Source organism: Vulpes vulpes, chromosome 2 (assembly GCF_048418805.1).
Source record: "Vulpes vulpes isolate BD-2025 chromosome 2, VulVul3, whole genome shotgun sequence".
NCBI classification, from domain to species: Eukaryota; Metazoa; Chordata; class Mammalia; order Carnivora; family Canidae; genus Vulpes; species Vulpes vulpes.
Genome location: NC_132781.1, coordinates 140,019,632 through 140,034,534, shown reverse-complemented (window position 1 = coordinate 140,034,534; position 14,903 = coordinate 140,019,632). Strand labels below are relative to the sequence as shown.

Below are 14,903 nucleotides of genomic sequence, written 5' to 3'. Positions count from 1 at the left end.
GTGTCACTAAGTCAGGAGCTGCCACTGGATTTTTTTTTTAATGGCACATGGCCCTTTTATCTAAACGTTTCTGCTTTAAAAGAGTCACCCCAGCTCAGTCTGGGGAGCCAGCAAGTAGGACTCTCAGTGCCAACCCGGAGGAGTCTAGGTCCTTTTTCCTCCTTCCCCAGAGCCTGCTGGCCAATTTTGTTGCCATCTTGTACTCATTTAGGCTGATGGATTGGAAACCTCATCCAAGGGAACAAAACCAGTCTCCCCAGGCCCCAGGCCTGAAGCCAAGGAGCCGGCAGCTGAAAAGAAAGCGTGATGCTCTGTAACTTTATCTGTAAAAGGGCCCCATTGGTGAACATGTTCGGGAGACGGAAAACCTCTCCCCCTGTCTGTCCCTGGTGGGGCAGAGAGGTCCCCCTCCAGCCCAGCACTAACCCTCTGAGTTCAAATGTGAAGCAACAAATAGCCCGCTTGGCCCAGACTTCGGAAAGCCTGGACCATATACTTTACGATGATTCATTTTCGTTAAACGGCTGGAAAAGTATAACAAATCCAAGTTACTGGTACTAGCCCTGAAGCTTGGGCCTGCTGGGGAGAGGCTGGGTTCACATTTCTTTTCCCAGGAATCAGCTCAGGAGTCTGACCTTTTCACTGGCAAGAAGTATCTAGACCAGCCCTGAAAGCCTGAATGTGGACATCACATGAACGTGGGGGCCTTTCAACTGTCCGGCTGGACACTGGTGTCATTTTAGCATGTTTCAGGCCAAGTACAGTTGGTCCAGTGCCTTTCTTCATCATTTTAATAGTCAAGTTGGCCAAATGGTTAGCAACACCACTCAACACTCAGCCCATGATACAATGAAGAGGCCAGAATTAAGAGGCAGATGGGTTCAGCACCTGATTCTGGTTCTCTATCTTTTTGAATATGCCTACCCTCTCTTCTTCTTTGTTTTCTCTTCCCTTCAGCTGTTTCTCCCCTTCCCCCTCCATCTCCCGTCTTCCCCCAACCATCTTCCGGCCTCCCTCCATCTCTTTGTCTCTCTCTCAAGGCATAAGAGAGGAGCCTAAGTGAGGGCATCATTTTGAGTTGAGACTAAGCCAGGCAGACAAATTGGGCCAGGAAGTGCATTCTAGATGGAAAGGAACAGAAAGTTCCAAGGCCTAGTGCAATAGGTGCTTCATATGATGGAGAAACGACAGTGGTTGGCCATGGCCAGGAGCCCAAGGCAGGATGTGGTGAGACAGGGACAGCTAGGAAGGGCCTCAGGTTCTGGAAGGCTTATGTTTTTGTCCTTTGGATTGGGATTTCATAACCTCCACCCCTTTAGTGCCGCAGGTTGGGAAATTCTCTGCTGGGGGCAGGGCAGTCCTGTGCACTGGGGATGTTTAGTAACATCTCTGGCCTCTGCCCACGAGATACAAGCAGTATCTCCCTCACTCCAGATGTCACATCCCAGACATTGTCAAACATCCCTGGGGAGACAGGGGGCAAAACTGCCCCCAGCAAGAAACACTGAGGTGATGAGGAGACTTTTGAGGACCCAGGGGTGGGAGAGTGACATATTAGAAGGGCACGACAGACAGATGGATGGTTTTACAGCAGCGCAGCCTGGAGTGCAGCGGCCACGGAGGGACGGGGGAGTGGGGAGAGGGGGAGACTTCTCTACCAGCCCCTGGGGAGGAGAGTGTGGGTCTGGCCTGGGACAGGCTGAAAGGGTGGGGGCATTGGTAGGTAGAGATCAGGAAGCAGGGTTAGGAGGGGCCAGGCACGGAAACTGATTGTATGGAGAAGCTGATGCAGGGTGAGTAGTTAAAGCCACATCTGGCCTGGTGGCTGCAGGGCTGGGAGCCATCCGGGGAGGGGTACGTGGGCCTTTGTGGGCTGCACAGCTCTGCCCATTCACTCACACTTGCTCACCTGCTGGCACACGTGTCCGTCCACACCCCCTCCTGTCTGTCTCCCTCCCCTCCCCCCCCACACCTGTGCACTTCCTCTCAGCTCACCTGCTCTCGGGCACCCAGCAGAGATGGCACCCACCACCCCTCCGGGGAGCCTGCCAGCTGACTCCCTGGGGCTAACTCCCTCGGACATTTTGGGGGCACTCCTTAGTTCCTCTGCTGCTCCTTGCAGGCTAGGACGAGATTGTGATAGTTACGATGACCATTTGTGGAGCATTTCTTGAGTTCTAGGCATGGTCTGGCGTTCTGTGATTTCATCCTCATTAGAAGCATCATATTGAGAAGGGAGAGGGCCCAAGATGGGGAATATTTGCACCAGCTTCTGTGCACCACCCACCACCCCCCAAACCCTGCAGGAGATCCTTGTGGCCGGAGCCAGCACCTGCTTGTCCACAGCCTGGCCCCCAACACTGCCTGGCTCACTGCAGATGCACAGAACAAGTTTGCACAATCAGTGAAGGGATGCAGGCCGCCCGTCGCTGGTGGCAGGGCCAGGGCGGGAGCCCGGGTCTGTCCGACCCCAGTTTGGGCCCATGGTCTTCTATTTGCCTTCATGTTCTTGCAAATAATAGACATGACATCTGAATGGGTGAATACCTGAATGCGTGAGTTCGTGCGCAAGGTCAGTGGTGGCCTCCGCAAGTGCAATCACCTGCCCAAGGATAAGATAACCAGGTTTCCAGACTCAGGGTACAGTTTTGCCCACAAGTGCAGCATCTCCCACTGTCGTATGCACTGCTCCCAGCGAGCGCAGCCATCTGCCTCTGATTCTGTGGGCTCCTCTGACACCCAGGCATACAAAATTTTCCAAGCCCACATTTTATGAGCCTCTCTGAGCCTTTTTTTTCTTTCCCTTTAGGCACAGAAAGCCAATATTATTTTGCCAGGAAAGCAAAGACAATTTCTGGAAGACTCAAGCTTGCTCTAAAGAAAACCTGTAATTTAGGCAGAACCTCTTGTTCGAAGGGTCTCAGCCTTGGCTGCCCAGTAGAATCGCCTGGGGAATTGAAAAGACGCTGGCGCTCTGCACGGGTTCTGAGTTCATTGGTTGAGAGTGGGGCCCAGACATCCGTAATTGTTAAAAAGATCTCCGCGTAATTCAAATGTGCAGGTTCAGAAGCTGATAGGGCTCCAAGTTACATTCTCCATACCTCGTATTTCTCTTTTGGGGGGAGTGGGTAAGGGAGGAAGAGGAGGGAAAGGAGGAGGGTTGGTGGGGGGAGAGACTGATACAGATAGGCAGGGAGACGATTGACTACCCCCCAGTTTATCCACTGTAGGTGTGCAAACTTTTGCCATTAGTGATGTCCATTTTTTGAGTTAAAGCCCTCCTCTAGGAAAGGACAATATATATTAAAGTACTTTAGCCTTTAACAGTAGTGTACATTTATCAATCAGCTGCTCTCTGAACAGACCTCTGGCTGAGAGCAAAGTGCTATAGGATGAGACACAGGGAAGTTAAGTTTCTTCGTTGGGGGGAGTGAATGGTCACCCTGGACAATGTGAGGAACATGGACGGAAGGCTGAGGACCTCTCCAGGTTGGGGAAGAAGCTGCTGAGAGAAGTGAGGGCATGAGAAGCTGAACCTCTGTGCTCCCTGGTTCCTCATGAGCGGGCCCTGGGGTCTCATGTTTTAGAAAATGGATTATTGGATTTAGCAAGAAAGGGTGTGAGCAGGTGTTTCTGATCCAACACTCTGCTCTGAGCTAACAGGCCTGGGTGTCAGGCCTGGGCTTATAACTGGGGACCCAGAAATGGCTCATTCACCTCCTCACCCTGAGAGAGCCTCACATACAGCCAGCCCTCACATGGTAGGAGCAGGGATGGGTTGGGAAATGAGACAAGAGCCACAGGAACTGGAAGGGTTGAAAGATCCATGCCAAGAGTAATCCTGGAGGCCTCCCAGAGGAGGTGACATTGGAGCAGGGCCTTGAATGGTGTTGGTAGTTTTCTGGCATCTGAGGGTAGGGTGCAGTGGAGGATGGGCAGGGACCAGTTCTGGGTGCCCTTGAAGTTTTCTCAGTTCCCAACACTTGTCACACTGTATTGTGACTATCCTTTTAATGCTGTGTCTGGTGCTAGAATATAAGCCCCCCATGCAAGGCACTGTGTGCAAGAGTCCCCAGTGTGTAGCTGAGGCCCTGGATGAGCCTGCTCCCAGTGGGCCCTCCCTGATGGATGAATGACCTGGGTGCAGGGGGGCACCTTACCAAGCTGTCCTCTCTTCTGCGGAAATAGTTCGGCTTTCTTTGTCTTGCAAGGATGCTGAATTGTGAGAGGGTCCTCCCGCCCCTGGGATCTGATCTACTATTTTAGCAGTTGGTCTTAATCGACCTTTGGTTAAATTCTAAGGTCTTTGATTAGATTAGTAGCAGCTGGTCATTTTGTGTGCAATTCTATTTACTCCTTCTTCACTGTAGATTGTAGGAGAGACCCCAGTAGTCTTAAATTTTTTTTTAATTTTTTATTTATTTATGATAGTCACAGAGAGAGAGAGAGAGAGAGGCAGAGACACAGGCGGAGGGAGAAGCAGGCTCCATGCACCGGGAGCCTGATGTGGGATTCGATCCCGGGTCTCCAGGATCGCGCCCTGGGCCAAAGGCAGGCGCTAAACCGCTGCGCCACCCAGGGATCCCGAGACCCCAGTAGTCTTAAACCTCATTTTTATTCTATTTGTTTGTCTTCCTTACTTTAAAATACCCCACTTTTTAAAAAAAGATTTTATTTATTTATTCATGAGAGACACACAGAGAGAGAGGCAGAGACACAGGCAGAGGCAGAAACAGGCTCCCTGCAGGGAGCCCGATGTAGGACTCCATCTCAGGACCCCAGGATCATGACCTGAGCCAAAGGCAGATGCTCAGCAGCTGAGCCACCCAGGTGCCCCTAAAATACCCCACTTTTTATTGAAGGATACCATATTAAAAAGAAGTGCATATCCCCAAGGGAAACTTCAGGAATGTCACAAACTGAATGCAGCCATGTTACCAGCACCCAGATCAAGAAACATAACCAGTATCCCAGAAGTCCCTATGGTATCCCCTCCTATTCAGCATCCCCGTCCCCACCTAGGATGTACCTGCACTTCCTGACTTCTAACTCCTTAGATTAGTTTTGCCTTTTGTAGTTTAAATGAGTGGAATTAGACAGAATTAGACTTTGGGTTTGGTTTTAACTTCTTTCTCAAAGTATTTTGTGTGAGATGTCTATTCATAGAGAACTAGTTGCTTTATGATATTCCATTTTATGAATATATCATAATTTATCCATTCTACTGTTAATGGATATTGGAGTAACTTTCAGTTTGAGGCTATTGTTATTAGTGCTACTTTGAACATTCTAGAACATGTGTCTTGATGAACATATGTACACATTTCTATGGAGTAAATACCCAGGAATGGAATTGCTAGGACACAGGGTATGCATACCTTTAGCTTTAGTGGATATTACCAAATAGAAGAAACATTTATTCTCATCTTAGTCCCTAGACAGAGATCTATAAACTCAGCAACATGAAAATTTGGGATTAGATAATTCCTTTTTGTTGTTGTTAAAGATTTTATTTATTTGGAGCACGTGGGTGGCTCAGTCAGTTAGGCATCTGCCTTCGGCCCAGGTCATGATGCCAGGTTCCTGGGATGGAGCCCTGCATTGGGCTCCCTGCTCAGCAAGGAGTCTGCTTCTCCCTCTCCCTCGATGCTCCTCCCTGCTCTCTCTCTCACTCTCAACTTGAGATTGAGAGAGAGAGCATGGGAGAGAGCACAAGCAGGGGGAGGAGCAGGAGCCGGGGGAGGGGAAGAAGCAGACTCATCACTGAGCAGAGAATCAGAAGGGGGTGCTGACCCTGGGACCATGACCTGAGCCAAAGGCAGACACAAAGGCAGAGACAGAGAGGCAGGCTCCCATAGGGAGCCTGATGTGGCCTCTGATCCCAGGACCCCAGGATCATGACCTGAGCTGGAGGCAGATGCTCAACCACTGAGCCACCCAGGTTCCCCAGGCCTGAATAATTCTTTATTACTAGAGGCAGTCCTGTGCACTGCAGGATGTTAAGGCCATCCTGTGCATTGTAGGATGTCCCCAGTCACAATCTTCTAGATGCCAGTAGCACAGCCTCCTCCCTAATTCATGACCATCAAAGGTGTCTCCACACCTTGCTAAATGTCCCAGTGTCCCCCTGGGGGCGGGGACGTCAAAACTGCCCCATCACTCTTGTTGAGAACCCCTGCGCTGCCGTGAGTGCTCTCAGGGCCAGGACTTTTCCTGTTATTTACCACCATCTCCCCAGGACCAGGCATGCAGGTAGCACTGAAGAGATTTTTGTTACATTGAAAATTTTTGCTAAAAAACAGATGTGAGCGGGAAGACTTGCCAGATAGATGATTTGCAGGCCCAGGCCAGGCCAGTCCCCAGCACAGGCTATGACTATGCGGAACAGGCCCAAACAATGCAGGGCACTGGCTGGGGCAGCCCAAAGCTGGTTTCCAGCAGTTCGCGCCTTCGGGGACTGGCCTGTGGGCCAAGGCCTTGGTCATCCTGTCTGACGACATTGTCTCCCTGGTCCCCTCTCCTCTCCTCCCGGCAGGCGTGGCGTCCTGCACCTTCACGAGAGCAGCGGGATCCATGACATCGGCCTGCCCCAGTGGCAGCTCCTGCTCTGTCTGATGGTCGTCGTGGTCATCCTGTTTTTTAGCCTCTGGAAAGGAGTGAAGACATCAGGAAAGGTAATCTTTGTTTCTATTTAAGTTGGGAAGTTGGCCTAAAAAAAAAGATTTTTTTTTTTCTAGCTGTAACTAGGTAGTTGGCAAAAAGCAAATGTGGAAGTGGAAGTAGAGAGCTGGGGTTTGCACACTCCCCAGCTCTGCCACTGGCTAAGTGGGAGACCTTCCCTAAGCCCAAGTCTCCCAGCAGTAGGGTGGAGGTGTGCATCAGGGCTCCATGCTTTTCCACCAAAGCTCCCAGGGATTGGGACACCCCAAGCGTCTCCGGCAAAACCCTAAAGCAACCTATTCTTGTGTATTGGATAAATCATGAATTCTGGCCTAGAAATTGATGCAAATTTGTATCATTCTCTGGAATATAACCGTCTCCTTCACTATAAAACCAGTGTACTTCATCTAGCAGAGTGGTGAGTGCCTGCAAAGAAAGGTCTAGGTTTCCTGGGTAGAGGGCTATGGGGAGGGGGCCGGGGACATAAGAGGGCCACCAGAGTCTGCATTCTGACCTGTGTGACGCTTCCCCACCCCTGTATGGAGCCCCTCATCTCATGGCCCATGTTGATTCTGAGCCTGGGGAACATCATGAGAACAACCGCATTTAGACCATGTGGAGCTTGACTGGTCGTAAAGAAGCTATCATTGAGAAATGCTCTTTGTATTGTGATCAGCTACTGCTGCATAACAAAACACCCCAAGATGTAGTCATTTAAAATAACCATTTTGTTCTCGTGGTGGTGTGGGTTGACTGGGACCAGATAGGTGGGTCCTCTGCTCCTCATGCTGTTGCCAGGCTCCATATCTGGGGGCATGGCTGAGCTGGAATGTCCAAGATGGCCACACTCATGGATGGTGGTGAGTACTGGCTGGGAGCCCAGCTGGAGCTGTCAAGCGGAGCGTCTTGGGTAGTTTCCACAAAACCTCTCCAAGTGGCTTGGGCTTCTCACAGCATGGCGGCTGAGTTCCAAGAGCAAGTTCCAAGCAGACAAGCCCCAGTGTGCAAGTAGCTCTTCCAGTCTCTGCTTGCATCATGCTTGCTGTTGGCCCAGTGGCCAAGATAAATCTTATGGCGAAGCCCAGAATCAGTGTGGGAGGAGACTCACACAGCTGTGGGTTCACTGGGGGTCATGAGGCCAACAGTCTACCATAATCAAGTAAGTGTGAATTTGTAAGGAGCTTCATTAGACAAGTGATTTGGCAAGTGGCATGCGTCAGGGGAATGTCTGGTATTCCTAGAGTCCTTGGGTATGCCAGTGAGAGCAAAGACAGTGACAGGGAACCAGCAGCCAGTGGGGATGAAATCAGTCAAGAAAGGCTTGAAGTGGAACTTCCTAACAGCATGGTGGAGACACAGAGTGTACCCCAAGGAGGAGCCCAAATAAAATGCAGACCAGGGCTGCAAGAAATTCTGCGATAGGGCAAAACCAGGCTAGGACCCCTATCATTCTAGCACCTGGTATAGAGTAGGTCTTAGTAAGTATTTATTGAAGCGTTCATGAGGAAAGGAAGGAAGGTAGGAAGAAAGGGAAAAGGGTGGGTGGATAAATAAGTTGGGGAGCCTCACTGAGTGTTCCTTCAAATTCAGTACAACTTATTAAGCATTTATGGACACCTGCGACATGCCAGGCTTGGTACTAGTATTAGTGACTAAAGAATAAAGACCAATTCCTTCTCCAATTGCGTATCTTCTTATATGTATTACAGACAGGCATAGGTCAACCCGTGTTGCTAGTTTCTTGAGTCTTCATCCAGAGACATGTGTGTCCTTCTCTAAATAAACAGTAATGGTCACAAACTGTACAACACACTATTCTAGGTCTTGATTTTTTTTTTTTAATTTTTTGACTTTAAGATCCTTTCATATCAGGGAGTCAGGTTACATTTTAACTGAAATACAAACTGTATTTTGCACCAGCCCTTGAATCAATTTAGCGGATCGCCACAACTTTCTAAGAAGGAAATGGATTGGAATGCATTGCGCATGGTAAAGGAGCAGCTGGCTTTTGGAATTTGGATTTTAGCTATAGCCATCCGCACGTGTGTGTGTGTGTGTGTGTGTGTGTGTGTGTGTGTATTTTGTGTCGATCTACAAGTTGTTTGTTAACGTGAGTTGTCATGGTGAAAAAAGTGAGAGATCCTGCATCAGAATTAGCTCTTTAAACTAAAGACCATGGAGAAGGTGGCATTTGGCCTAGGTCTCTAAGGACAGGAACAGATAGGGATGCGGAGAGGGAGGGGGTTTTCAGTGGAAGGTTTTCAGCATCAGTAAAGCCACTGAGGTGCCGGAGCCCCAGGCCAGCCTCGTCCAGCCCCTCAGCTCCTCTCCTGGGTCTCAGGAGCACGGCTCTCTTGGCCTCTGCAGGCAGCAGAATTGCAGACATCTGAGCTTTACTGTGTGGGCGCGAGGCCACCGCAGCTCCTGATGTTGCATTCCAAGATTAAGTGCCCTAGAGCCATTGCCAGGGCGGGTACAACCGGCCCCAGCTAGTGTAGCACTTGGTCCGATGGAGCAGGAGTGGCTGATGGGAGATTGATGGGAAGAAGGAACAGAGCTGAGCATGCTCAGTTCCTCTGTGCAAAGGCACCTTCAAGGAGTCATGCCCCCCCCCTTCGGCCCCTAGGGGAACCCCACCCCCCACCAGGTGGAAACTTGTCAAACTGAAGCCACAGCCCACATTTTCCATAAATCCCCCCAAACCAAAGCCACAGCCCACATTTTACGTAAATCCTCCCCCAGTATTCTGCTGGCGGCTGAGCAGGAAAGGGCCCCTGGCTGTCCATGGGGGAGGGAGCTTTCCAGAATAGGGAGCTTCACTCAGGACATTCCTGTGCCCGGTCTTTAATTGTTTTTATAAACTGGCTCAGGAGAAAATCAAGAACACTGCTGATTTCTGGCCAGACTACATCTGGAACAGGACGGAGCTTTTCTTAGCAGGCTTCCACAGCCGCAGAGCAGCCTGAAATGAATTGCGAATGTTCACACTTCCCGGCTTGGCGAATGAGGGCTCTGTGCCCGGGAGGAGATGTGACTCCATTCCACGATGGCAGCAGGGATGGTGGGGGGTGGGGCACAGTCTGAATCAAGGTAAGGGGTGACCCCACATCACGCACTCTGACCTTGCCCATTGACCATCTCAGGGTAAAGGGCAGAGGTTGGAGTGGAAGTTAGCCTCCAGGGAGTCAGTTAGGGAGCATGCGTGCTGCTGCTTGCAATTCTAGAGTCCTGCCTGCCTCTCCCATCTCCTGAGTCTTTGGCTGAACTGGCTTTTAGATCATCAGCCTAGTCACCGAGCCCCTAAATGTCAGACAGAGGGCACACAGAGGCCATCTATGCCAACCAGCTCATACACATGGGGAGGCTGAGGCCTGGAGGGGGACAGGGTGTCACCAAAGTCTCTGGCATGGCTAGGACTTGACCTTGACTCCCAAATACACAGGGAAGTGAGTGATTAAGAACATGGCTTTGTGACCAGAGCACCTGGGTTGGAGTCTAGGCACCAGTGTTTCCTGCTGGGTGACCTTGGAATTAATGCTGCTCCCCACGGAGGGCAGTTAGTCATTGTGCCAACCTCCAGAGTCATTGGGAAGATGAACAGGAGGTCCTTGGTCCAGGGCTGGCAGATGGAAATTGCTCAATACATGATCCTTGTCCTGCCTTTGTGGCCTTCCTCAGCACCCCTTCCAATGCTCTGTCCCCACCCCCAGAGGTTTGCAGACTCCGCTGAGGAGGCTCAGTGCAGCTCTGGGGGGAGTGGCGGGCCCAGGGTCCTACCTGCTCTGCTTGAATTTTCAGAAGCCTTGGGCTCGCCTATGCCTGGAGATAAACCAAGACAACAGAACTGGCTAGAGATGGCCACCACGTTCTGCCACTGCGCTGCCAGGCTGCCGGCTGTTTGGGGGACATTAAAGAAAGAGCACCTCTCAGATTCTGGCAAGAGTGGTAGGGTTGGGGGAAAAACCGGACCAATTAAAAAAATGAGTTTTAGAATTTTTAAATAGAAAGGTCATTTTGTTGTTTGTGAGTTTCAACACCTAGTTCTTCTACCCAAGTCTTCCCACTAATGGTTCAATACAAGCTGGTCCTGCCTTGCCTTAGCGACTTAATTGAGCCCATTATTGGAACCATCGGTGGGTCCAGTTAGTGACTTAATTGGACCCATTGCTCAAATGCAAATGATATTTTTATAGTGAAGAACATCATTTGCATGGGAGTGATGAATATGCTAAAATATTTACAGATCAGCATTTTCTTAACGTAACATCAGTACATACCCTCACCCCATAAATCTTGTATATCTTCATTATTTGTGCAAATGTCCTTAAAACCCAGTTCAGAAGATGACACATTCTGAATCATTAGAGGCTAAATCAGTGCAGTTTTGTACTGATAAAGCACAGACATTTATCATCCCTGTGTTAGAGTAGACCTTCGTGGTGACCCCGTGCAGTGCTTCTCAACCTTTAATGCAAGTAAGAATCACATGGAGGGAGGGCTTGTCAAAACTCAAGAATGCTGGGTCTCTCCTTGACAGTCTGATTCCACAGCGTGGGAATTTGCAATTTTGACAAGCTCCTTAGTGGTGCTCATGTCTCTGGTCCATGGGCCTCACCTTGCTCTAGGCAATCTTTTGCCTAATGCCTGGATCTCTGGCAATATTTGCACTTTCAATGATGGGGGCCTCACCATCTCCGCATCTCTCCTAGAAGCTCATTCTCTCTTTAGAGAGCTCTGTTCACTGGAAAGTTCTTCCTTTTATAGAGCGAAGATTTTCTTCATTGTGATTATCAGCTGTTGGTTTGAGTGTGGTACCCTAGAGCCAAACAAATCCTAGCCCTGATCCGTAGAAACATAAGGTGGATGAGAAGTTGGATTGAGGTGATAGAAAGCAATGGCCTCCCTTGGGGACTGAGGACATTTGACTAAACAACGGGCTGCTCTTCACTCTTTTCACGTCCTGCTCAAAGATGGACTAAGTCTGGCTTTTTGTGGCCAGAGATGCACTGCAAGTTAAAATTTTGAGAGCAGAGAAGCCTGGGGTGGAGATGACAAGAGCCCAAGTGTCCCTTCCCTTTGTCCAGTTTGCATACTGGGCACACGTCAGTAGGAGCTAGTGGTTGTCCAAGGATCCAGGGAGCCTTCCTTTTTGCACAAGATTTTAGGCAGCTGAACTCACTTCCACTAGCAATTCTGAGAACTTTCCATAAGACTCAGATGATTTTGCTTTCAATACATGTGCAAGGACAGGACAAGCTCCTCTTTCTTTTTTTTTTTTTTTTTTTTTTAAGATTTTATTTATTCATGAGAGATACACAGAGAGAGAGGCAGAGACATAGGCAAAGGGAGAAGCAGGCTCCTCTCAGGGAGCCCGATGTGGGACTTGGTCCTGGGACCGGGATCATGTCCTGAGCCAAAGGCAGATGCTCAACCTCTGAGCCACCCAAGAGTCCCCAGGTTCCCCTTTCCCTGGTGCAGTCAGGGTCAGCTCCATCATGCCCTGATGTTCATTGTGTCCTCATATGTTCCAAATTAAATCCACGTTAGAATCTCAGACAGGACCAGTGAGTGCTGCTTGCAGTCCCCCTGGGAGATTCCTTGGAGTCAGAGATGAGGATGTTTTTTGATGGTGGAGTATGGTCTCACCTGGCCTGCTGGGCCAACCATTGGGCCTGTAGCTGTTGACATGAGTTTTAGGGGAACACAGCAGTTAGGGCTCAAAACAAAGATATGTGAAGGCTCCTCCTGTGCCTGTCACTAAGGACTCGTTTGTCCCAGTTTGGGAGAATAAATCCAGGATTGATGTGAGGCCAACCAGTTGCAATGGCTCCACTTTCCAAGTCATGTTTTCCTTCTTATTTGTTTTTGGCAATTTGTCCTCCTGTTCTTGCACTTCTGAAAGAAAACAGAAAGCTAAAGCCTGTATCCACAAAGACTACCCCTCAAAATAGAATGAGGGAATGATGGAGGAACAACTGGATACCATGAAACAGAGGAGTCTGATGCCTCTTCTGATTCCCTGAGAAGACATAACCAACTATTGAGACGTTTAATTACTCCCTGACTCATTTGCTTATTCATTCACTTGCTCATTCTTTCATTTGTTCCTGGACTAACTGACCCTCAGAATTAAGACTGACTCACTCATCCGTCTACCCATCCATGTGCTCAACAGTGTAGTTACCTACCATCCATCTACCATTTAACTATCCAACCATCCAATCGTCCATCCATCCAATCATTTATCTATACAACTGTCCAATCACCCATCCAATCATTCCTCCATTTAACTGTCCACTTATCTGTCCATCCACCCATCCATCCATCCATCCATCCATCCATCCATCCAGTCATTCATCTATACAACTGTCCAAGCATCTATCCATCCAGTCACTTATCTATACAGCTGTTCAATCATTCATTCATCCATCCACGCATCCAATCATTCATCTATGCAACTGCCCAGTCATCCATCCCTCTATCCAACAAACGCTTCTTAAGCCCTCATGTATGCCATGTGCTGGAAATACAAGTTTGAAAAATGTAGGGATTTTGCGTCCAAAGAGCCCCTGGTCTAATGGGAAAGACAGACAAAGAGGATAAATCCCAGTCCTTCAGTGTAAGCATGGAAAACAGAACTTGGTTTTTCATATTTCATTTTTTGTGTTGAGCCCACATCTTTCTATACCAGCAAAGAACTCTACCCCTAGTCATGTTTCAGGCTTCCATATTCCCCCCAGAGATATGTAAAGATTCTAAGGGCTGCATAGTGCCAGGACTTTGGGAAGAAGGACCCTCTGGCCCTTAAATCATGTGTTTTCTTTTGTTTTAGCGGAGTCTTCTTGGGTCTGGCTAACACAGCCCTGAGCAAATTCTTTTGCTGGGGGCACTGTCTTCTTTCTGCAAGGCTCTCCATGGCTGCATCTGCCTATTGCAGTGATTTTTAACCTTGACTGCACATTTACATCACCCGGGCGATGTGGTGGACTGGAGCTTTCAAAACATACTGAAGTGCGGGCCCCACTCCAGGCCAATTAAATCAGAAATATCAAGAATAAGATGTGAACTTTGACATTTTAAACTACAACTTTCTTCAGAGTATTCTAATGTGTAGTCAGGGGTGAGAAGGGACAGCGAGGAAGCCCATACAACCTTCCCCTCTCCCTACTTTTCGTGTCTATTTTTCCAGCTTGGGCAAAGGGGTGGGAGAAATGTCCCTTTTTAGTCTAGGGATAATCTCTTTCTATATGGGGTTCTGGATGAGACAGTTTGTCTTTGTCCAAAATCTGACCCAAGATAAAGAACAGCCAGAGATTCTACTTTCTGCCCAGCCACACCCCTTCTTGGACAATGAACCCCTTCTTGGCCAATGAGTTGGGAGGATGTGTTTGAATGGAGGTAGAGGAGATGGAGAGAGGCGGGAGGGACAGACTGGAGGGAATGCGGCAGGGGGGAGCATAACGGTGGGTGCTTGCCTGGGGCCACTTGAAGGGGTCAGTAGAGGCAACTCCTAGAGGAGGAGGTGCTGGGTGCTGTGAGGACCTAGTCTTCGTCCTGGCTGCAGGGCAGCCTCCACGTGCGGCTCCCCCGCCTGGTTCCGAGCTGGAGGGCATGGCCTCGCATGGAGATGGGGCTTGTGGCCCATGCACCGTGTGGCCCGTGCACCTTTCCAGGTGGGGGCTGGACCCACAGCAAGTCTGTCCACCGCCAGGTTGTGTGGATCACAGCCACGCTGCCCTACCTTGTGCTGTTTGTGCTCCTGGTCCACGGCATCACGCTGCCCGGCGCCTCCAACGGTATCAACGCCTACCTGCACATCGACTTCTACCGCCTAAAAGAGGCCACGGTCAGTGCCCAGGGATCACCCATGCTCAGGCTGGGGCTGGGGTGGGTTCTCGGGACAGTGGTAGGAAATCTGGTCCCAGCTCTGATGCAAATTTGCGGCGCCGCCTGGGATGGAGGACGGGGCTACAGCTTCTCCATCTGACCGATGCCCGTTTGATTTGCACCTGACGGTCTCCCAGCTCTGATGGCCCAGGACGCTGTGGCTCCATGGTGTCCTTGGCAGACCCCTCTTTCCAAGGGGAGCAATACCCTGTCCTATTCCTGACACCTGCCATGGCCTCCTAGTCCCCACTGAGTCACCCCAGCCTAATTCTACACTCTAGTCCTCGCCCTACCCTCTGCTGCCATCTCACGATGTTGGCAGAAGCAGCCACCGCCACAGAGGGCTCTGGGCCCTG

At 49.9% G+C, this 14,903-nt stretch overlaps 1 protein-coding gene across 2 annotated transcripts in view; it reads left to right on the top strand.

Moving 5' to 3' along the window:
* The window catches only part of SLC6A2 (solute carrier family 6 member 2), a 48,794-nt gene that overhangs the window by 20,165 nt on the left and 13,726 nt on the right, over window positions 1-14,903 (top strand). For both annotated transcript variants that reach the window (XM_072750207.1, XM_072750208.1), the window contains exons 5-6: window positions 6,536-6,674; window positions 14,372-14,506. In XM_072750207.1, the coding sequence (XP_072606308.1) occupies window positions 6,536-6,674; window positions 14,372-14,506 (274 nt within the window). The remainder of the gene's footprint in view (window positions 1-6,535; window positions 6,675-14,371; window positions 14,507-14,903) is intronic.